The sequence below is a fragment of the Macrobrachium nipponense genome, chromosome 27 (genome assembly GCF_015104395.2).
Source record: "Macrobrachium nipponense isolate FS-2020 chromosome 27, ASM1510439v2, whole genome shotgun sequence".
Classification (NCBI taxonomy): Eukaryota; Metazoa; Arthropoda; class Malacostraca; order Decapoda; family Palaemonidae; genus Macrobrachium; species Macrobrachium nipponense.
In genome coordinates this window covers 9,537,717-9,562,628 of record NC_087216.1, presented here as the reverse complement: position 1 = coordinate 9,562,628, position 24,912 = coordinate 9,537,717, and the positions used below count along the sequence as shown (strand labels likewise).

The window sequence follows — 24,912 nt, the reverse complement described above, 5'->3', positions numbered from 1 at the left end:
AACACATACACACACATGATTATGTATGTTAATATATATCTATATATATATATATATATATATATATTATAGATATATATATATATATATATGTGTGTGTGTGTGTAAATTTGTCATTTTCATTGATACATTTGAAATTTGTATATAGTATATGTATATATGTGTGTATTTCTTATATATATATATATATATATATATATATATATATATGTATATATAGATTATATATATATATGTGTGCATATATATGTGTGTGTGTGTGTGTGTGTGCGTGTGTGTGTGTTTATAGAACATTTTCTGCTTAGAATGATTTTTTTTTTTTTTCCCTTCATTTCCCGGAATATTTGCATAAACTCGAGTTACACCCTGTGTGTGTATTATATATATATATATATATAATATATATATATATATATATATATATATATATATATATATAATATATATATAGTATATGCATGTATGTGTATAGGTGTAGATGGGTGTGGGAAGTCACTTTTTTGTCTTATACAAAATATATCAAAAGATTAGTCTTTACCAGAAACTGCTAGCAATTTTTAAACAAATCCTGAAATGCGATTGGTCGGAATGAGCTCTTTGATGATAGGATTAAAAATAAAAACAAACATCAAGTGTCGAAAAAAAATTACAATATTTTGAAAAAAGACAGTAGATGTGGGAGATTTTCAAAGGTGCTAGTATCGATGATCTTAAAAAAAAACAATATACCTTTTCTCACCGAAAAGCTGTTTCACTTCGTAGGAGGTGACTTCAGAAAATACAAGCCAATCCAGTCTTCATCTCTTCTACAAAAGCGATTTCTGTTCTGTCTCGTATACGTACAGGGAAGGCTCTCTCTCTCTCCTCTTTATTATATATAATATATATATATATATATATATATATAATATATATATATATATATATATATATATATATAGTATATGTATATATATTATATAATAATATATATATATATATATATATATATATATACACATATACACACATATATATATATAATATATACACATACATATATATATATATACATATATTATATATATACTATATATATATATATATATATATATATATATATATATATATATATTGAAACTTCAGAAGTTCAAGCAAAAATGCAGTGCATTACTCCCCTAATACTATTCTTCTTGCATTTGAATACATTTTTATCTATTTCTCTTTTTATTAGTTTATTTTTTTCCCCTTTTTTAATAAGTGGCATCTCTTCTCTCTGTATGTCCCTTTACTTCCTCTTGCTTCTTCCGAATGAACGCAATATTCTTTGGAAGCTTGAATTACAAGTCAATGGCTCCTATGGTGGCATTGTTCCATATGAAGTGTGTTCATCTGCTGAATAATAATCTGTGAAGAATGAGTCTGTGCAAGATAGTGATAAATCGCACAGTGTGTTTTGGGTTCAGATTACTGCTCACAGTCCTCCTGTAATTTTATAGTAAGAGACTAATGTGGAAGTTTTCTGCACTGGAGGTTCATCTCCGAATCAGCAGTCGAAGTGATCGTTGCCTTATTTCCTATCATGAGTTACCTATGTTAAGGAAAATTACTTAATTTTAAATATATAGAGATGTATATATATATATGTGCGTGCTTGTGTGTGTATATATATATATATATATATATATATATATATATATATATATATATATATATATATAATAGTAATAATGTGTCATGTAAAACCATTTTTTCATAAAATCTCTCTTCTTAACGGCGATAATGAAATGCAAATACTTACACCCCACGCCTGGCCAGGAATATTACATTCAAAATTAGTCTGTGTCATCCAGGGTACTCGGAAATACAAAAATAGCAGTATTGGCATGTTCCAGTAATTATGAAAATATTTTCTTTGTCCCATGGACGGGAGGGTGGAATGCTGTGGAAATGCTGCACCATATTTTGAACCGGAGTATTTAAAGAATATTAATTCCAAAAGCTACAAAATATTTTGGTATGGTATTTGCGTGCGTACTTATATATATATATATATATATATATATATATATATATATATATATATATATATATATATATATATATATATATATATAAAGTACGCAGGTCTGATTATTAAACTGAACACATATATTAGGAATTAATCTATATAGACATAAATACTGCATAGCGAAGCAACCAGCTACCTTAATCATGCAAAGGGGTGTGGCTTCTTGATCGAGTAAGATGACTGTGCTATGGCTATAATACCAGAACGAGAGAAGACACCAACCAAGTCACTCACACCTCCTCATACCAGTCGCCCGGTAGCAGATGAAATTTCAGCCAGCCGTGACGTCACACAGCGTCTAATAGCCAATGAAAACTCGGCTTCGGCTCCCAGTGACGTAATATTTGTTATCATTATTTACGATGTTCTTATTGACAGAGGACCTTTGCTATGTGGATAAGTTTCATGCTGATGAACCACGTGAAGGTATGCGGGAAGTTGCTTATTCCGTGGAAGTTTAGTTCACGGTAAGTTCACCCTTAGTTATTCAATAGTTCTTCGACGGTCAGGTCGGTAACGCTACCTCGTTCTGACACTCCGGATGCGGGTTCGATTCCTCCTACGGACATCGGAATTACTTCATATTCATGCATTGGGATCTAAGGCTTTTGTAGTGACGAGCGCATCTACAAAAAGTGCGAAGAATTCGAGGAGTTTAGATGGCATTGGGGTTATTAAGATTATATGTATATATATTTATATATATATATATATATATGTGTGTGTGTGTGTGTATATATATATATATATATATATATATATATATATATATATATATATATATATAATGTATCCAATAGGCGCGTTGCTCACCAACTTAAATAATACTGAAAAAGTCGTAATAAGAAGAATAGAAAAGAACTTCTATAAAATAAATGCAGCTGAAGCAGGAATCTCCTTCGATAGAACATGCTTAAAAGATGGTCTTCTACCTAAATAAGTACGCGCTGTTATTTTTCAGCTGTTTACCGGTATTTTTTTTTTATGTGAGCTTCCAGCATTTTGTGTGTATGTTTCATGGATTGTCCTTTAACCGGTTATTCAACCCTGTTTTTGTGAGAGTACTTAAATAGATTAATAAAATTATGCCATTTTCGTTTTTATGTTTTCACAGATGACGTGAAATCCATGGAAATGATATTTTGCCATTACATTATCCAGAATTTTTTCGATGGATATATAACCAAGTAATAATAGTGATAAGAAATGCGATGGCATCAGTAATAATAATAATAATAATAATAATAATAATAATAATAATAATAATATTATATTTGAAGGAGACCCTCTCTCAAACAAGTCTTATTGAAAGATATTGCTGCATCAGCTGCATTCAACTTGTAAATAGTCTTCTCTATTTTTCTAATAATAGCTTTCTCTCGGCTACTACAACTGGCGAGTATTGCGCCGATATTACTCATCGGGAGGAGTCAATTTCGGGGATATTGCTTTAAATTTATTTATTTGTCACAGTAAAAGAACAAATAGATTAAAACATAAGTACATCTAGTGGCCAACGGTTCTCTCGGTATCATCCGAGCATGATCACGGCAGTGGATCTGAGCAGACTGTAGATGTTGTCGGAATGAGTAATATCGGCGCAATACTCGCCAGTTGTAGTAGCTGAGAGAAAACTATATTAGAAAAATAGAGAGGACTATTTACAAGTTGAATGCAGCTGATCCAGCAATATCTTTCAATAATAATAATATTAATAATGATAATAATAATAATAATGCTTTGAACAACAGCAACCAACATTAATAAGAAATGACGATGAAGTCGATGCAATTGTCGAAGAGCGAGAAGAGACTATTGCTTGTCATTATTATTATGATAAATTTATTGTGCTTATATAAAAAACTTGCCATATATGATGTTGTTTACTAGTGACAACTAATGTTATCCTTCTCTTCCAGGTCGCAGTATAACCACAACAACTACGGGTAAGTTTCATTTTCTTTTCTGTAATTCATATAGTTTTTCACCTCTTAGTATTACATGGCATTCGTCAGCTATAAGGTTTAGAATGGCAGACGATGCGACAGTCCAATGTGACTTAATTAATTCATTTGGTTATGTCCCATGTTTTTCTGTAGAATAATGTTCTCTGATCTAGAAAGTGTTAGGTCTTAAGAGGTGCCAGATATACAGTTCAGAATTATCAAAATTAATAATTAATTTCTTGGGCCCGGAATCCTTCCTTCAATTGTAGACAGTCCCAATGTTAGTTTTCAATTTGGGTTAAAAAAAATTTTTTTTTTTTTTTTTTTTTTTTTTTTTTTTTTTTTTTTTTTGCTGTGCCCGGTTTACATACTGGCGTGTAGTTCCATTGTAGATCTATTGTAGCTCTGAAGATGATCATTTTAATCGCTTGATTGGAACAGTTGAGTAGCAGTTTTAGTTTATCCCTTTAAATATGTTTGTTTGTACATATAAATATATATATGTATATATATATATATATATATATATATATATATATATATATATATATATATATTGTGTTGTGTGTGTGTGTGTGTGTGTGTGTGTGTGTGTGTAGAGGCCGAGAGAGAGACAGAGAATTTGTATCCACACATGCATCAAATTCATTTGTTCATTCTTACTGTATATTTATCTTGCATTTATGCCAGTATACTAGAGACTGCAGTACTATTTAAGTCGCCCTCAGCTCTTATCGAAATAATTCGAAAAACCTCACTACTTAACGTCACTGCACAAACGCTCATTTTAATCTGTTGAATATGTAACGAATCAACTTTAAAAAAAAATACTATAGTTCTTAGGATTTTTCGTACTGTGCAGATCAAGGAGAAAAGCTTTCTGAAGTTACCTGGAAAATGATATCCAGGGAGTTCTAAGAAGCTCATTACCCCGCACAGAGAAAAGAAAAGGGGAAATTTTATATATTAAATATAAGAAGAAACTGTATCCCCCTTAGGGCAGCTAATTACAGGGTAAACTTGAAATATCCCTTCTATTTTGTACGTAAGTCAATTTGGGCTGTTACAACTGGGGAGGGAGACAGACAGAGAAAATGTTAAAGTTTGTTTCTGTGTGTGTGTGTGTGTGTGTATGAGAGAAAGACAGACAGACAGACAGAGACAGACAGAGAGATTCTGTGAATGTTAAAGTTTGTGTTTGTCTGTGAGAGAGAGAGAGAGAGAGATTGTGAATGTTGAAGTTTGTGTGCGTGTGTGTGAAAGAGAGAGAGAAAATGTTTAAACTTTGTGTTTATGTGAGAGACAAAGAGGGAGCGTATACATGATAGAGAACGTGATCGTGCGAAAATGAGTTTACCTGTGTGTGTGTGGTGTGTGTATGTGTGTGTGTGTGTGTGTGAGGAGAGAGAGAGAGAGAGAGAGAGAGAGAGAGAGAGAGCATAATCAGCTCAACCTTTCCCTTTCACCTTTCCCTTGCATCCGATACCGAGTACGGTTTACTTCCGATCTCCCGAAAGTGAGTTTTCTGCGAATAAATACTTATTTCATGTTCTGCTCATAAGGGAGCGAATTAAACTTCCCACTTCCTCGTCATATTTCCTATTTTAGAGCCAGAACTTTGGTGGCAAGACGCCACTGTTTATTTACTAGGCAAAGATGGAACGAAATAAAAGAAGATATTGTTTGTCTACACGCGAAGTGTGAGAATATTGTAAGCATTTTGTGTATAAGTGTGTTTCTTCTTATATTTTTTATATGTACCCATTGCTATGGTCGTTTAGTTTTAATTGCTGTTTTTTTTTCTTTCTTTTTTCTTCAGAGGCGCATCACCGTCCCCACAGTATGGGTAAGTGGTTAAGTAATTTATATTTAAATAACGTTATGTATAGCTGTATATTATTATACATGTACATATACATTTATGTGTGTGTGTATTTATTATGATGATGATGTTTGTGGTTTTAAGACGGTATATATCTTAAATTTCCCTCGAAGTTAGTTGTTCGTACCTGTTATATTTAGTTTTTACATATTTGTAAACAAGTGCAAATATTTACTTAAAAATTGCGATTTAAGATAACTGGATTTGCCCTGCTGCTTTTGTTAAAATAAAACAAAAGAAATTTTAATAATAAATTATATATATATATATATATATATATATATATATATATATATATATATATATATATATATATATATATATTTTTTTTTTTTTTTTTTATTTTTTTTTTTTTGTGGGGAGTGTTGTAATAAGAAATGTACGCAATTTTTGGGAGGGGTTGGTTGGTTGGAGGACTAGGAAACTCAATAAGACTAACTGTTTATGTGTGACGCTGTACTGGATATAACACGTTTATCATATAGCGAAGTCTTCATACAAATAAATACACACTCATTCACTTAAGGGATAACGTGCATACAAATTTGAGTCCTTGAACTGCTTGATAGATGTATAAAATCATTTTTAAAAAGGATTTATTCGGATGTAAAGCATCATCAATTTTACGTTTTTACTAAATATTTTATTGGAACATCTACGCTTTTCAAGCCTGATATAGCCAGGCTCATTCAAAATGGAATCACTGAATATTTCGAGATTGTCCTAAAGGTCGTTCCCTAAGATCTCTTAAGATATTCGCTTTAAAACGACTCCTGTTGGTGATGGGTGCATTTCCTCTTACGCATGCGCCTTTCACGCGTGTTATGCCGTATTCTGAACCGCCACTGAGACGAGAACGTCATAAATATATCGCCAGTTCATCGTAAAAAGTCATTATCAAGGGCGCTCGTTGAGTGACCCCATTCTCGTCCAGAGAATTAGGTCAGCGTTGCCCGAGCGACCTCTTTCTCTCTCCAGGTTACGCCAGGGAAATAAGGTCGTTTGGAAATACGGACGGAATTCATTCGCGCATGTTTCAAACATGGAGGCCGACGGATCGGAAAACTGAATGCTGTTATTGAGCAGAGATATTTAAATTGTGATAAATAGAAAGGAAGCACTTAGGCATAAACTAAATGGAAGCCAGATACTTTGTTTTATTTTTTATTTTATATAATTTCTCCACTGGGAAAGAACTTTGTTTGTGACAAGATTTTGTTGTTTGAAAGGAAATCTTGCAAGTATGCTTTTATAATTGCTTAGTGACAATTTAGGTGCAGCAAAGACTTCCTTTACCCTCCCCCCCAAAAAAAAAAGTTTACGATCCAATAAGATAATATTATTACTCTTTGTTTCAGGAACAGATACCACAATAATTATGGGTAAGTTAGATTAATATCAATTTTTCAAGTTGCATGGCGGATATATCGGTGTTAATACGTAATTGTTAATCGTGATAAAGCTTTCATTGTCTTTGTTTTTCTATTTATATCTGTTATTCATGAGCCAAGTTTATGTAGATCGCTATATGTGGCTATATGCATGTGTGTTTCGATTGGGCCTTTTAGAAATTTCTTTACCTAAGAAGGGACATCAATATGAAATAAGCCCCCTTAGGGGGATAGTGCCGTCAGTGAACCTCATGCGGTGCACTGTAGGCATTACTGAAGGTTCTTTGCAGCGTGCCTTCGGTCCATAGCTGCAACCACTTTCGTTCTTCTACTGTACCTCCTTTCATACTCTCTTACTTCATCTTACTTTCCACCCTCTCCTAACACTTGATTCATAGTGCAACTGTGAGGTTTTTCTCCTGTTACACCTCTCAAACCTTTTACTGTCAATTTCCAAGCGCCTCAGTGGCGTGGTTGGTATGGTCTTTTCCTGCCACCTCGGTGGCCGCGAGTTCGATTCTCGAGCATTCCATTGAGGAGTGAGAGATGTGTATATCTGGTGATAGAAGTTCGCTCTCGACGTGGTTCGGAAGTCACGTAAAGTCGTTGGTCCCGTTGCTGAATAACCACTGGTTCCATGCAAGGTATATAAAACACCGTACAGACGAACAAACAAACTGTCAATTTCCATTTCAGTGCTGAGTGACCTCATAGGTCCCAGTGCTTGCCCTTTGGCCCTAAATTCTATATTCAAGACAGTTCACTAGGATATAAGCAAAGTATGATTCTAGATGGCATCTCTTCCCCAGTCGACCTGATATTGACTTGGTAAAAGAATTTCCAAATTTCACCTTGGAAAGGTTTCTGAGCTTGTTAAGTATAACAAGCGTTTTGCCGTCACTTGAGCCTTAGTTAAAAGGGTATAGCAGTTGGACGGATGTGAAGCAAAATCGTTTATATTCTATTTCATTGATAAATAAAGGAAGTCGCGTTTCAAGTAGAGTAAACTTTAAAAATTACGAAAATGAATCATTTTTTATGTCTATGTCCGTGAGAAAACGCATTTAGAGACATTGAAAAGCAAAAATAGAATTATTTTCATGTCAGAAAATGCAGTTAAGATACTGAAACAAGAAAAAAGAAAATAATTAAACGAAATTATTTTTTAAAAAATGGAGGTCGTTTTTTAAATGACGTTAACTTGAAAAAATAGCGAAAACTGATCATGCTTCATTTTCATGTTTATGAGAAACCACAGTTCAAGACAATAAGAAACAAAATAAAATAATTACTCCATTCAGTTAGGAAACCCACTGACACCCTACCCCTATCCCCCAAAACCCCACCCCCACCCCCCAAAAAAAAAATCATATTTCTATAAGCTTTTAAAAAACTAGATTTTATAATCTTCTATTTTTCTGCCTATGAGAAAGCTCAAATCAGGCCTGCTAAGCCCCCGAAACGAAACATAAAACAAAAAACGAAAAAATAATAAATGAAATTATTTTTCTTCTGCTCCTGAGAAAGCGCATTTAAGACATTATCATCATCGTTCCCTCTCGCCGCCTCTGCTAATGGACTCGCAAATGAATTTAGGGAATTTCAAGGGGGAAAAAAAGAAGAGGAAAAAAGACGAAGAAAAGAAGAAGACTTCTTGAGAGTGATTTTACCATACCCCGGCACCTTTGTGTCCTTTGATGAACAGGACGTTCCCGGTGACTCTCGCCTTTGACATTTCTGTGTGTGTGTGTGTGTGTATAAGGGGTAACCTTTTTACCCTCTCTCTCTCTCTCATAATTAAATCAACTTTCTCCGTCTGTATATCCACTCCATATTTAAGACGAACCACCTCTCTCTCTCTCTCTCTCTCTCTCTCTCTCTCTCTCTCTCTCTCTCTCTCTCTCTTTCTTCTTTTTTTTCTTCTTCTTCTTAGATCATCTTTATATCAGTCCATCCTCCTCCTTATTTATTTAATGAATCTCGTCTCTCTCTCTCGTCCGGTTCTCTCTCCTCCTCTCACTCTCTCAATTCTCCTCTCCTCCTCTCTCTCTACTTCTCTCTTCTTCTTCTTCTTCTTCTTCTTGGATCATCTTTATATCAGTCCATCCTCCTTATATATTATGAATCTCTCTCTCTCTCTCTCTCTCTCTCTCTCTCTCTCTCTCTCTCTCTCTCTCTCTTTCCGCGTTTGTTTTGGATTAACATATCAAAAGTCTGGTCTCTTGTGATCGTAATGTCGTTTTCCTGTAGAAATGGCGCACACTGATCCCATTATAGTGGACCTGTGTCCTTGCCAGCCGAGTTAGAAATGTTAGGAAGACCTTTTCTCTTTGCCTCTCCCCCTTCTTATTTTTTTTTAGTATTGTGTTTCTTTCATTGTCTTCTACTATTATGTGTTATGTCTGTTATTCTTTCGAGAGGCTTTTGATCTTTGTTTGTAGTGTGGTGGTCCTTTTATAAATGCAAATTCCTTTGTGTTTTTATTATTATTATTAATGAAGTTTGATTTAATGAGGGCCTTCCAAGAATTATTATTATTATTATTATTATTATTATTATTATTATTATTATTATTATTATTATTAATGAAGTTTGATTTAATGAGGGTCTTCCAAGAATTATTATTATTATTTTTTTTGTCTATCACAGTCCTCCAATTCGACCGGGTGGTATTTACAGTGTGGGGTTCCGGGTTGCATCCTGCCTCCTTAGGAGTCCATCACTTTTCTTACTATGTGCGCCGTTTCTAGGATCACACTCTTCTGCATGAGTCCTGGAGCTACTTCAACCTCTAGTTTTTCTAGATTCCTTTTCAGGGATCTTGGGATAGTGCCTAGTGTTCCTATGATTATGGGTACAATTTCCACTGGCATATCCCATATCCTTCTTATTTCTATTTTCAAGTCTGGATACTTATCCATTTTTTCCCTTTCTTTCTCTTCAACTCTGGTGTCCCATGGTATTGCAACATCAATCAGTGACACTTTCTTCTTGATTTTGTCAATCAGCGTAACGTCTGGTCTATTTGCAAGTATCACCCTATCTGTTCTGATACCATAGTCCCATAGGATCTTTGCCTGATCGTTTTCTATCACTCCCTCAGGTTGGTGCTCGTACCAACCACTTATTATTATTATTATTATTATTATTATTATTATTATTATTATTATTATTATTTGATTTAATGAGGGTCTTCCAAGAGTTATTATTATTATACTATTATCAACCTTTAGTCAAGTTTCTGTACATACAGATATTGTTACTTACATAAATTCCTCAACCGAAAAGCCCAGTCTTCAAAAATGTAGTAACGTTCGAGTACGACGACGAACTTCTATTTTTCTTCCGGAGCCGACAGGGAAAATCAGTGATTAGATTAAGTGCCAAAGGACTTTCGAGAAATGGGATCTCCTTTGAAGTGACAGCGTTCAGAATGAACTCCAACATCTCGAACTATGACACCTCCCTTCCCCCTTCCCCCCCTCTCCCCCCCTCCCCCTCCCCCTCCCCCTCCCCAGTCTTCCAGCGCGCAGATAATGAGGCCAGACTTATGCTATAAGGAAAAACAGAAGAGGGGACATTTAATCCTGATGGCCTAACCTCTGCCGGCACGCACAGATGTATACATATTACATATACATATATACATAAATACATACATGCAGACGACGTCGGTATACCCTTAAGAACAGTTTTCCGGAATACGTAGCAAGCCGACTGACAGAAGTGCAGAAAACTCAAGAGAAAATAGTTTTGTCTTATTAATTTATATACATATATTATAGAGGTTGTCCATAAAGTTTCAGTACCATTACAAGCCATAAATACTTGTAATGGTGCCCGGGACTTTTATTGACACCCCTATACATACAATAAATAAATATATATAATATAGTATATATATATATATAATAATATATATATATATATATATATATTATATACATCGAGCTACAATGTCCTTTAATATCTAATTCGCTCTATCCTCGGAACTTAATATATTTTCATATATGCTTAACCGAAGGGGAATTTTTTACACGATAATAGATTTGCCTGGCCTGGGACCAGGCAAATCTATTATCATGTAAAAAATTCCCCTTCGGTTAAGCATATATGAAAATATATTAATTCCGAGTAGAGCGAATTAGATTTTAAAGGACATTGTAGCTCGATGTATGTATATGAATCACGGTATGTGATATGACATATACACACACACACACTATATATATATATTATATATATATATATATATATATATATATATATATATATATATATATATATATATATATATATATATATATATATATATATATATATATAGGGACTGAGCTTCTCGATTAAGGAATTTATATAAGCAACAATTTCTGTATGACTAAAGGTGGATAGTAATAATAATAATAATAATAATAACAACTCTTGGAAAACCCTCATTAAATGAAATAATAATAATGATAATAACAATAATAATAAAAATCAATAATAATAATATAATAATAATAATAATAATAATGTGTACATGTAGATATATATATATATATATATATATATATATATATATATATATATATATATATATGTATATATATAATATATATATATATATATATATATATATATATATATACTATTATATCTATATATATATACATACCACATCTACATATTAGTTAGGGAAAAGTTAAAAGGCCTAACGCAGCTCTTAATTAGACATAATTTGAACAGTTACTAATTAATTCTCGTCTGAGGTACTTACCCCAATTAAGGCTTAACTCGGGGTATCATCGGCACGGAATGACCCTTGACTACAGACGTATCAGGAGCGAACATCCGAAATTCGCTGACGTAATATCTGCGTTGCTTTGTTCCGCGAGTCGCAGCCTTGACTGCCGCGTCCGAATTCGTGCGGAACACGGAACGAAGGTATACGAAAAGTCCCTCTCCTGCTTTGATGTCGCGTCGGACGAGCGAAAATATACGAACGCGGCTTCGGGCTCATGTTCAGATGAAATGGCCGGGTTTTTTTATTTTATTTTTTATTTTTTTTTATTTTTAATTACAACTCATTTTTTATTCTATTTTTAGATATATATACAGAATTTTCGCTGTAATATGTAGATATTAAAAATTCAGGTGACTTGGCGGTTTTTTTTCTATTTTTAGTGATGTTTCATTACAACTCATTTTTTGCTTTATTTTTAGGTATATATAGACAGAATTTTTGCTGTAATATGTAGATATTAAAAAATTCAGATGAAATGGCGTTTTTTTAATATATTTATTATTTTTTTAGTGATGTTTAGTTACAACTCAATTTTTTTTATTTTTAGTTATACAGAATTTTCGTAGTAATATGAAGATATTAAAAAATCTATTTTTTTACCTAAGTATATAAATTTTTATAGCAGATGTTAAGAGATAAGATATTAGTTTATTTTTTTATTCATAAACAAAAATTTTACTCTGAGTATATTTTTAGTTATATTTTTGATATTCGTAGATTGACATATTAGGAACTTTTTTATCAAGGATACGTCAAATTACCAACACATATTTTTACTTGAAAAGTCATATATATGATATTTTCTAGACAAGTATTCAGCATAGTTTTAAAATAGTCAATTTTTGAACAGGCTGTCTTGTCTCCTGAAGGTTTGAGCATTATATATATTTTATTTATAATTATTATAAATATTTTTGTTTGTGAGCTATTCGTTATTGAGACTTTCTTTTTAGTTTCCCGTAAAATAAAACTATTGAGATTTCTTTGTCTGTCCGTCCGCCCTCAGATCTTAAAATCCACTGAGGCTAGAGGGCTGCAAATTGATATATTGATCATCCACCCTCCCATCATCTAATATACCAAATTGCAGCCGTCTAGTCTCGATAGTTTTTATGTTATTTAAGGTTAAAGTTAGCCAACAATGCAGGCCACCACCGCAATGTGACTGAAAGTTTCATGGGCCGCGGCTGAGAGTTTCATACAGCATTAAACGCTGTATAGAAAACCCGATTGTTTAATAAGTCGAGATGGTTTCCCGTCTTAATTAAGCCCATTCTGATGGTCACTAGTTGTTTCAGAGGTAAATCAGACAAAATTCCTGACGACCTACTAAAGTCAATTCCTGAATCGAGAATGAAACTTGTGCAGAAACCTTCCGCAACTTCAGACACTTATTCTCCCCCCGAGATATGAAAGACCTTTCTGTTCCAGCACCTCTGACAATACCGCCTATAGTAGATTCACATAAACCGTGCATCTGATGTCTAGGCCAGTCCCTTACGACGCTCCTGATTGGCTGTTGATAAGCCAATCACAGAGCTGGAAACGCTCAGTCTCTCGAGAGATTTCTCATAGGCAGGATGTATATTCCATCTCTCCTGAGGGGTGCTTTTGAAAGACGTATCTCTTGGGGGAGGTGGAACATACATCCTGCTTATGTGATCTCTCTCGAGAGACTGATAGTTTCCAGCCCTGTGATTGGCTTATCAACAGCCAATCAGGAGCGTCGTAAGGGACTGGCCTAGACATCAGACGCACGGTTGATGTGAATCTACTATAGGCAGCAGTCTCTCTCTGCCAACAATTCAGATCGGGACAACCTTTTCATCAGCTGATCGTCTTCCATTCTCTTCAGGTGACCAAACCGCCTCAAAATATTTGCTGTTCACCTTCTTGCACTATTGCAACCTTCCGTTTCTCTCGCCGTGGACTCTTAACAGACTATATCTATCATAGCATCTCTCATTTCGTTTATATTCTGTTTTAGTTTTTGTATGAGAGTTGGCTCAAAATTCTTTTCACGTATTCACATTCATATTCAATTTTTGGTATTGTTAGTGGAATGATAAAAGCGTCAGCTTGTAATTTAATTTACATTCATTGTTTAGAGTGATTTACATTTATTCATACATACTTGTCGTGTGAGGGTGTATAGGTTTTTTTTATTTTTTTTTTTTTTTTTTATCGAAGCAACTTATTTTACCGATACGTTCTAAAGATCAGTTCAGAGTACATGGTATTTTGGAACACTGCAAATGAGCTGCGTGCTTCGCCTATGTTTGCTCTGATTGCTCTGCACTGCTTCGGTAATGAAGGCAATTACGGTTCATAAGTAGAGTTGATTTTTGTGATGTTTTATCTTTCGTTCTTACCGCTTTAAGAACCAGTTTTATTTGCGACCATTCGCAAATGTTTGTTTGTATGTGTGTGTGTGTGTGTTTGTGCATGTGATGAGCTTGCATACAGTAGAATAGAACTATACTCTGTTTTTTTTCATCTGTCCATCCGCCTGTGGTGTTTTCGCATGGTAACACTGCGTCTCGGGCTTTAAATAATTACGCTATGTGTAAGTTTTGGGTAATTAAAAGGATATCTGGGTGTACATTTGCAACTGAAAAGTGTTTCAATAAATTACTGTATGCTAATTACACCGTTAATATTTGAAATAGGATATTATTATCATTGTTGAACGTAACTATCTAAAGCCCGGGACGCAGTGTTACCATACGCAAACACCACAGGCGGATGGACAGATGGAAAAAAACAGAGTATAGTTTCCTATCTGTAAGATAGGGGTAAAGGCGATATAATTATAACTAATCTCTCCTTTCTGTATTTCCCATCCCCTTCTGTTACACCATGTTCTTTGGAAGCTTGAATTCAATTCAGTGGGCTCTTTGGTGTGCTTGTTCCATATGGACATGGTTCATCTTCTGAAAAATAATATTAATAATAATGATATGCTGCAAAACAGAAATTCTTTCAAACATGCTTTTTTTTAATATAATGAAAGAATTTACAGAATGTATGTATTTTATACAGAATTCTCTCAATTCTAATTTCAAGTCAATGTAGGCTTGTTCCATATGAATAGGGTTCATCTTCTGAAGAAAAAAAAAAAAAATAATAATAATAATATAATCTCTGCTTACCGACCTACCCACCGATTGTACACACCGTGCCTGCTATAAATAATAATAATAATAATAATAATAATAATAATAATAATAATGATATGCTGGAAACAGACCTTCTTCCAAACATGTTTTATTGAATATAATGGCAGAATTTACAGAATTTATTTTACACAGAATTCTCTCAATCCTTCTGATGACTCGCTTTTCTGGTACACTGGTATTTCCAAGCAGCTGTCCGATGTTCATCATGCTCTAAGTCATCATTAGAAGAATTGAGAGAAATCTATATAAAATAGATTGTGTGAATTCTGCCATTATATTCAATAAAATAATGATAATAACAATATATGGTTGTGGACAGAGAAAATAAGGGACATCATTATTAATACACCAGAGCTTGTTTGAACTAACTGTAAGTGTGATAATGGTTATTTGCTTTCAATGTTTAGTTTTTTCTTAGAAGTGTGGAATGTTTTTCGTATTTTGGTCAGTTGTTTATATTTTTCAAGAAGTATGCGATGTCTGTTGTGTGACTTGCAAGCGTCAATCATTGCAAATCAATATTCATTTTGTTTTTTGTTTTCAAGTTGTTTCGTTATCTCAGATCTGTTTATATGTTTCCAATTTTGCGCTTTTGACTTTGTATAAATATCTTTTAGTGGCGTGTTGACGTTACCTTTAACATTATTTCTTTCAGTTAGAAGTCCCTGCTGTCGCCTTTGTTTTTCATTTATCAAATAATCTCTATAATGTGAATGGTATTTCAGGATGTTATAAAGATACAAGACATGAATAAATGAATGTTACGTGCAAGCCACCCTTAGCCAAGGTGCACAACTTACGAGCATGTTTTAAGCATCCCTTGATGTTGTGCAACTTATCTGCTCTGCGGAATCCCTTATGTTCAAAATCCAAGCCTCCTTGTCTCAGGAAGGTCACGTGTGCCGATGTGGACCGTTAGGCTATAGTAGATTCACATCAACCGTGCATTTGATGCCTGGGCCAGTCCCTTACGACGCTCCTGATTGGCTGTTGATGAGCCAATCACAGGGCTGGAAACGCCCAGTCTCTCTCAAGAGAGTTCACATGGGTAGGATCTCTATTCCACCTCTCCTGAGGGATACGTAGAAGATGCCAGATATTCCCTATGAGAAGCCACAGTTGGCACACTTTTACCTGCCACTGCTGATTTCGTCGCTGAAGGAGACACTTCCACCTACCAATCTACTTGTATCTAATTTATGTAGACGCACGGTCCAAAGGCTTAGGTTGATAGGTCGTTGCTTTGATTATCAACCATTCAACCATCTGAAGGCAACGAGGTTGCTCTCACATCATGAGCAGCAATACTCGGTGGAGCCATTCACATATTCACGTTCTTTTCATATCGCGTGTTTTTTACTTACAAAATATGTTAATGGTTAGTAGCATCGATAACCAATATGATTGAATAAAGAGATTTATTGATTGTGCTCGCTCTCTCTCTCTCTCTCTCCTCCTCTCTCTCTCTCTCTCTCTCTCTCTCTCCTCTCTCTCTCTCACGATCTAATTTCCTCTTCCTCAAAAGGTACCCGAGACACATCCCTCCCCAAACGACGGAGCCGCCCCACGTCAATCATAGAACTCGAGAGAAGATGCTGTTGGACGAGATCTTGGGCAACGGTACCTACGACAGGAAGATCAGACCTTCTTCCGTGCACAAGAAAGGTGAGGCAGAGTTGCACAAGACAGGTGAGGCGGAATCTCAGAAACACTCGTACTTGGCACTCTTGCCTTTTCTTTTTTTTTCCTCTAGATTTTAATTACCTGGGAGGAGTATTTATAACTCTATTAGCAAAACTAGATCACGTATTGATTTTATAGAATAAGTATTAAAGTTTTTTTTTTCTTTTTTTTGGAGAGTTTATATTAACTGGGAGGAAATTCATAAATCTGTTAGGAAAACTAGATTACTTATTGATTGTTATACAATAAATGAAGTTTTTTTTTTTTTTTGAGAGAGAGAGTTTATGTTAACTGGGAGGAGTTTTCATAACTCTGTTAGTAAAACTAGATCACGTATTGATTTTCGTACAATAGTTTTTTTCTTTTTTTCTAGAGTTTATGTTAAGTGGGAGGAGTTGTCATAACTCACTCTGTTAGTAAAGCTAGATCACGTATTGATTGTTATACAATAAATAAAGTGTTTTTTCTTTTTTTTTAGAGAGAGATAGAGAGAGAGTTTATGTTAACTGGGAGGAGTTTTCATAACTCTCTTAGTAAAACTAGATCATGTACTGATTTTTACACAATAAAGTGTTTTTTTTAGAGTTTATGTTAACTGGGAGTTTTCATAACTCTGTTAGTAAAACTAGATCATGTATTGATTGTTATACAATAAATAAAGTTTTTTCGAGAGTTTATGTTAACTGGGAGGAGTTTTCATAACTGTTAGTAAAATTAGATTACGTATTGATTTTTATACAATAGATAAAGTGGTTTCTTTTTTTTCGAGAGCTTATGTTAACTGGAAGTAGTATTCATATCCCTGTTGGTAAAACTAGTAGATGTAGAATCCTGCCTGAGCAGTACGTATTGATTTTTATACAATAATTAAAGTGAACTAACTTTGGGCCTGTACCCCATCTAACATCACTAGCTTGCCAGGTTAAATTCGGGTGTTACTTCTTGATTTATGGACAGTTATTTGTATATTAGGCAGTCGAACCACTATTCATGAACAAGTTCGTCAAGACGACTTATATTTCTGCCTATTTCACCAAATTGGGTAGAATAAGCACCTTCATACAGATTTTGTGTATTGTCAACAAATAGAGACTTATGCTACCTAATTTTTCATAATGGTAACTAAGTCAGACTTGAATGATTTAACAATTTCTGCTGTAATTAGAACAAAAACAATGGTATTTATCATTTGTTATTTATTCTGATGGGTATTTATTTAAAAGAGAATTATGACTCTCTCTTTTGTTTTATTTTTGCGAAAATATGAAGTCTTCATACGTGTTTTCTGAAACAAATTAAATTTTAAGAACGCAATATATTTATTATTTTTGTGTTGCATTATTCAGCAGTATGATGTACTCATTCTTTGATCTCATTCAATTTTTTCTTTTTTTTTCTTTTTTCAACAGCTGAAGAGGGAGACTTTACTACCGTCATCATCAACATCATGATCCGATCTATAAACAAAATTGATGATTACCATATGGTAAGTATACATAACAAGAGAGAGAGAGAGAGCTGCTAATTTCCCTTGCGGTCCTATTGACTAGTTCGCCGAAATGTTTGAGTAAGAGAGCGTGCGTGGATAAAGAGAGTATATTGGCAAGATGGGAAAATATGATAGGAAAAGGAAAGAGCAAAGTATCCCTCCATATTGACGCCGCGTTCACCCTTACTGGGACGTCTTTCCTGGAACTGGAGGGGGGGGGGGGGGGCGTCGCCCTCTTCAAATAACGGCGTGATGGGGAGCTTCCTTTGATGTGTGATTCTAAAGTTATATACACGCTAACACGTGGATGTTTTCTTTTGGGTATTGGACATAGAAAATGGTTAGTGGGCAAAAGCGTAGTTTCACGCTGATTACGTATACCCGGTAACCAACTTCTTGGAGAAAATCAGTTCCTTTTGGAAGACGCATGTGACCCGGAGGGGGTTGGGCTATTACCGTCAGTGCACCTCACGTGATGCACTGTAGGCATTACTTAAGGGTCTCTGCAGCGTCCCTTCAGCCCCTAGCTTCAACCTCTTTTACTCCTTTTACTGTACCTCCGTTCAAATTCCCTATCTTCCATCTGACTTTCCAACCTCTTTAACAATTGTTCCATAGCGCAACTGCGAGGTTTTCTTCCTGTTACACTTCTCAAACCTTCTTACTATCCATCCTCGTGTGTGCCCCTACACGATCCTATATCCTGTCATGCCTTTGTATCTTAAATAACTTCCTTTTATCTTGAACGAAATCTTTCCTTCAACCCATTTCCACCACATATTGGTATCATTTCCTCGTCCTGCCCTTCCTATCCCGCTCTGTGATCCGTGTGACCTCATCGTGGAATTTTACAAAGTCTTCATAGACTCCTGTCTTTAAGCGTATCCTATACTTCGTCCATTTTCGTATTTGCTTGTCTGACATCCTTATTGTCACACAGTTGTCTTAATGTCAAGAATGCTTCAAGTTTTTGTAAGACCTCTTAACTAAAGATTCATCCCTTACGCAAATTACACGCAGAACTCACTGTGTGAGAAGTGTAATGAGCGTAATGCCATAAGCTGATAATTCCTTTGACTTCCCAAGTAATTACGTAATGCCATAACCTGATATCCTTTGCTTCCAGTAATTACGATATGGCATCAAACGCATATCTCTCCTTTGTCTCATTACGTCAGAATACAAGAGCGTCCCGACATTCATCCCGTAAACTCATATAGGGATTTTTATCGCCTGTGTTTGAGCACATGCCACGGGGCAAAATTTCTTTTATGCAATCCTCTCTCCTCTTCTTCTCTCCTTCTCTCTCCCGATCTCTCTCTCATCTCTCTCTCTCTCTCTCTCTCTCTCTCTCTCTCTCTCTCTCTCTCTCTCTCTCTCTCTCTATCTCGTTTGACGCACGCCAAGGAATTGGAAAACTGAAACAGAGGAATTCGAGAGAAAGCTTTCAGTCTATCCAGTAGAGTGTTGATAACTTATTGTATAGAAACTCGCTCGAGTTGGAAAGATTAGCTGGGAATGTGGACGAGTTTTCAGATTCAGTAGGAAAGTTGTCTCTCTCTCTCTCTCTCTCTCTCTCTCTCTCTCTCTCTCTCTCTCTCTCTCTCTCTCTCTCTCAATAAGAAGTTGTAAGCAGGGTTTTTATAATATCCCGATGACTTCCAGATTCTGAAAAAAAAACAAAAAACCAGTAAACTGATTTTTGAAGCAGCGGTATTCTAGAGGTGCCTTTTATTTCCCTTTTTTTTTCTATTTTCTTTTTTTACGTTCTCGATTGTGATACAAATATACAGTTTTGTTCTCGAAGTCTATCTGTTACTCTTCATGGTCCATTCCATAATTATCATTGTACAGCATATTTACAAAAGCAACTTTTCCTACATTTACTCTCCGCCAGTTCATCATCTTTTGTTACGGCTTAGCATAAATCCACATTAAGACAGGTCGTCACTTTTTTATTATTATTATTATTATTATTATTATTATTATTATTATTATTATTATTATTATTATTATTATTATTATTGATCCGATGACATCCTAAATCAACAAATATAATTTCCGTCGCTTATACAGCGTGACTCCGTATTAAAAAAATATGAAGCCAAAAGTACCGTTAAATATCCAATTCACTATACCTTCGGAGTAACTTACACCCAGGGGAAACTATTACTGGTAAGTGTTACTGCACCATCCAGGATTGGAACCGATAGTCGGTGTATTTGGCTTAGCCCACTGAGTGGAAATTAGCCCTAAGGTTAAATGAATTGGATATTAAACGTTGTTGGTAGCTTAATATTTGTGGGGGGGGGGATGTAAATGACACTTGGACATTCTCCGTTCTAGAGACTAGAAGCTTCGTATGACTAATTTTTTTATTTTTTTATCAGGAATACAGTGTGCAGATGACGTTCAGAGAACAGTGGAATGACGATCGATTGAACTACAGCAACGAAGAAGGTGGTGACTTATTTACTCTCTCTCTCTCTCTCTCTCTCTCTCTCTCTCTCTCTCTCTCTCTCTCTCTATATATATATATATATATATATATATATATATATATATATATATATATATATATATATATATATATATATATATATATATATATATATATATACAATGTATAACATTTCTGCATGTAATCACGAAATGGTAGCTTGGCAAAGTTAGATGGGCAAAGTCATAAACAAATTAACAGTTCAGTGAAGTGATAATGTCAGAGCTGTGAATGAATATACAATTGTTTGACATGGCCTAATGAAATATATTTATCTGTAAATTTCATCGACTGTGTGTCATTCAGTCCCAGTCAGTGCAGAGTATTCATATGCTAATAATGTTTCCTGATTTGCTAATAATATGCTAATGCCATAACTTCTATTTTCATGGTGGCTATTGGTTAGTATTAGGAGCAGGTAGACAAGGTAAAATGGATTCATTTTTTGTACCTTCTCTTTGTCTTTACAGTTGTTGCAAAAGTAATTCATTTTTGTACCTTCTCTTTCTCTTTACAGTTGTTGCAAAAGTAATTCATTTTTGTACCTTCTCTTTCTCTTTACAGTTGTTGCAAAAGTAATTCATTTTTTGTACCTTCTCTTTCTCTTTACAGTTGTTGCAAAAGTAATTCATTTTTGTACCTTCTCTTTACAGTTGTAAACGTTATTCATTTGTTGTAAAAGTGATGAATTTTTTGTACCTTCTCTTTACAGTTGTTGTAAAAGTAATTCAGTTGTTGTACCTTCTCTTTACAGTTGTATCTTGCACTTAGCGTCTATCATAAATTATTGATATTTGTATTTTAAAAGAATTGAAGTTATATTTGTACTTTTCCTTTTATTTTTGCTTACCATACTGCAAGGCACGACTATTTATTCTTTTCTTCCCTTTCACGCAAAAGAATGAGAAAACTGTCGAACATTCTTTTCTTCTTTTGCTCGTAACGTAAATAGAAACATATTCTTTATATTTTAAAATCTCTAAATGTGTTCCTTTTGGCATATATGTCTATTGTTTTGCGCTACAATGGAACTTCAAGAATTTTTCGTTTGGTTTGAGTGGAGGAGAGGATTTTTTGAATGAAAGGAAAGCGAAAATGGGTCTAGATACACATTCTGGTTTAAGCTTTTTTTAATGTATATACATATTCTAGTTTAGTTTTTTTTTTAATCACGTTGTTTGGTAACTATGTTCTCTTCAACCAAGCTTCACAGCTTCTCCACGCAAACACACATTAACAAAAACTACGTATTCAGTATTTTGATTAAATATTTTTTATCATGAATATTATGCGCTCTGCGCCTCAAAAGGTAAAGGTATTTTTTTCAACTTTCGATATCTTCATTGACTATTTTTCCTTCATTTCCCCTCTTACTCTTTGTCTTAAGTGTTATATTCTCTGTTTTCAAAGCAGCTACGTCTTGCCATTTGCTGACTGACATCTCGTGCAGCATCTTCCACACCGCGTTCTTCTTCCAATTTATCATCGCAAATGTCACATTCGTTTGACGTTTCAAACCTTGGCAGCCAGCTTTGATTGCGTCGTTCTATATGGTTTTATCACTTGTTTCGTAACTCTCACTTGGGTGTTTTGATGTTGACTCTTCATTGCTTCTATATCAATCATCCACGATCCCCTATCTATACTTGTGTTCCTCTATTCATTCTGACACTTGTTGACGTGCGTGTCTGTACTGTTGTTATTTATTATTATTATTATTATTGTTATTATTATTATTAGCAAACTTACCCATCTACGATGGGTGATAAAATATGGTTGCAGAAGTGAAAAATTTATGTGCTATTTGTTCAGCAATATTAAAATAAGGGCGATTACACGAATAGTCTCTCTCTCTCTCTCTCTCTCTCTCTCTCTCTCTCTCTCTCTCGTAATGTAATTCAAGGGACGATCACTGAACGCAGAGAAATTCTTATTCATTGTTGTTTCCCCTCTTTTAATGATATTCTCTCTCTCTCTCTCTCTCTCTCTCTCTCTCTCTCATCTCTCTCTCTCTCTCTCTGTCTCTCTCTCTCTCTCGTAAATGTAATCAAGGGCACCGATCACTGAGCAAGAGAAATCTTATTCATTGTTGTTTTCCCCTCTTTTAAATGATATTCTCTCTCTCTCTCTTTCTCTCTCTCTCTCTCTTCTCTCTCATCTCTCTCCTCTCTTAAAGTAAGTGAAGGGACGATCAATGAACGTAAAGAAGTTCGTATTCATTATTGTTTACCCTCTTTTAATGATTCTCTCTCTCTTCTCTCTCTCTCTCTCTCTCTCTCTCTCTCTCTCAATGTAAGTCAAGTAATGAAGACGGTGATGTGATTATCGGATTACTTAGCTCTCAAATCACAAATTATCTCCTCTCTCTTTCTCTCTCATATTTCGATGGCAAGATAAAATTATAAAATTGTAGTGCATTAATGTCGTTAAAGGGCTCTCTCTCTCTCTCTCTCTATCTCTCCTCTCTCTCTCTCCTCTCTCTCTCTCTTGTCGGTGACTTTCATTTAACGGAACAGGGATCTTGATTGGTTCGTTTCTTTGTCAATTACTTTGCACGGTGATACGAATAATAAAGTATCTTTCTTTTCATTATGTCAGTGCGTAGTGGCTAATGATAAATGCTCTTATGATCCTGTGTCTTCCAAAAAAGAGTAGAAAGTAGGAACTTGTCAGTTTCCTTTTTATTATGTCCATTGGCAGGATCGAAATTCCGAAGCAACATTACCGGGCAGTACTTCTTCAACGTTATTTTGTGCACTGGCAGTCCCGATGGATTTATGTTATTCAAAAAATCTTGCGGATATTGATAATAATTTTCATCTTCTATTGTGTCCGAGCTGAAATATTCGCGACTTTCTCCGGGGAAGTTGTACAGAAATTATATATGAAAAATCGTAAAGTAACTAAGTCTACGGGAATAACCAGCCTCATTTCACGTCCAGAAACGGCTCTGTTTCAGGGAATCCCTTCTCACCCCCACCCCCTAGCTTTTTCATATTTTTTCCGTGCAAAGATTCCAAACCAAATTACATTTTTATTCTCTTTCCATTTCACAAGCTTGTAAGCAAGACTTCAACTTATTTTTTGATTTTGCATCATTATCCTCTGCATTCACCATCTCCCACAATAATCATTATTGTCATCTATTACTTTTTCCTCTCGTCTTTCAACGTCCGCCTTCTTTACCGTAGTTTCTCCCCTCTTTGTGTTGATACTGAAAATAGATATACATGTTTCTTCTCGGCAAAGCCTTTTATTCCACCTTTCTCACGTTCCACATATTCTTTAAGCCCCATCTGTATTTCAACAAAAGCGATTGGTTTTGGCTTTCTCCTCTGTGTATCCCAAAGATCGTCATAAAATGATTAACCCTATATATTTTCCTCTTTCACTGATGGAAATTCTTTGTTACAAGTGTGTCTGTATTTTACAAGAGTAAAAATAAATCATATCGTCATCTTTTATGAATTCGGTCATAAACAGTTTTGTTCTAGAGTGTATCCCATTTTGAATTTTTTTATTTTTTTAACTCCACACTTGAAAAGCTCCGAAAGATACGCGTGTTTCCCGTGGTTTCAGAGTAGAAATTGTGTCCAACGGAGGCTTTGCATATTCTGATACGATACTGAATTAAATTCTTTGAGCTTGTTGTAAATTACAGTTTGTCCCTCCTCTGCTTTTTGTGAGTTGAGCAGATCATTCAAAGTATATACAAATGTATTCCTTGCTTCAGTGTTATTATTGAATGACTTATTTTCACTGGCATTTACTTTAATGCTTTTGCTTTCATATCAAACTAGTTTTAACTTTCAGAGTCGTACCAAATTTTTCGCCTGATTTTTCAGTGCGTGTCGTTGAACACCTTCCTAACTCACAGAATGTTTAAAGAGGAGTGGAATAGTTTACTCCAATTTCCCTTTATAATTTCTCGTCCTTTCCTCCATTCCCTCCACGATCTCCTGGCGTCGGTCCCGAGTACTACAAACGAACTGTAACGAAGCATCGC

General features: G+C 34.7%; 1 protein-coding gene across 8 annotated transcripts in view; it reads left to right on the top strand.

The window, feature by feature from the left end:
* The window catches only part of LOC135200811 (glutamate-gated chloride channel-like), a 517,881-nt gene that overhangs the window by 472,403 nt on the left and 20,566 nt on the right, over positions 1-24,912 (top strand). For 4 of the 8 annotated variants that reach the window (XM_064229471.1, XM_064229470.1, XM_064229475.1 and 1 more), the window contains 7 exons: positions 3,970-3,996; positions 5,816-5,842; positions 7,237-7,260; positions 16,760-16,923; positions 18,327-18,403; positions 20,797-20,866; positions 21,313-21,333. In XM_064229471.1, coding sequence (XP_064085541.1) covers positions 3,970-3,996; positions 5,816-5,842; positions 7,237-7,260; positions 16,760-16,923; positions 18,327-18,403; positions 20,797-20,866; positions 21,313-21,333 — 410 coding nt within the window. The remainder of the gene's footprint in view (positions 1-3,969; positions 3,997-5,815; positions 5,843-7,236; positions 7,261-16,759; positions 16,924-18,326; positions 18,404-20,796; positions 20,867-21,312; positions 21,334-24,912) is intronic. The other 4 variants (XM_064229477.1, XM_064229472.1, XM_064229473.1 and 1 more) reach the window with 3 other exon arrangements.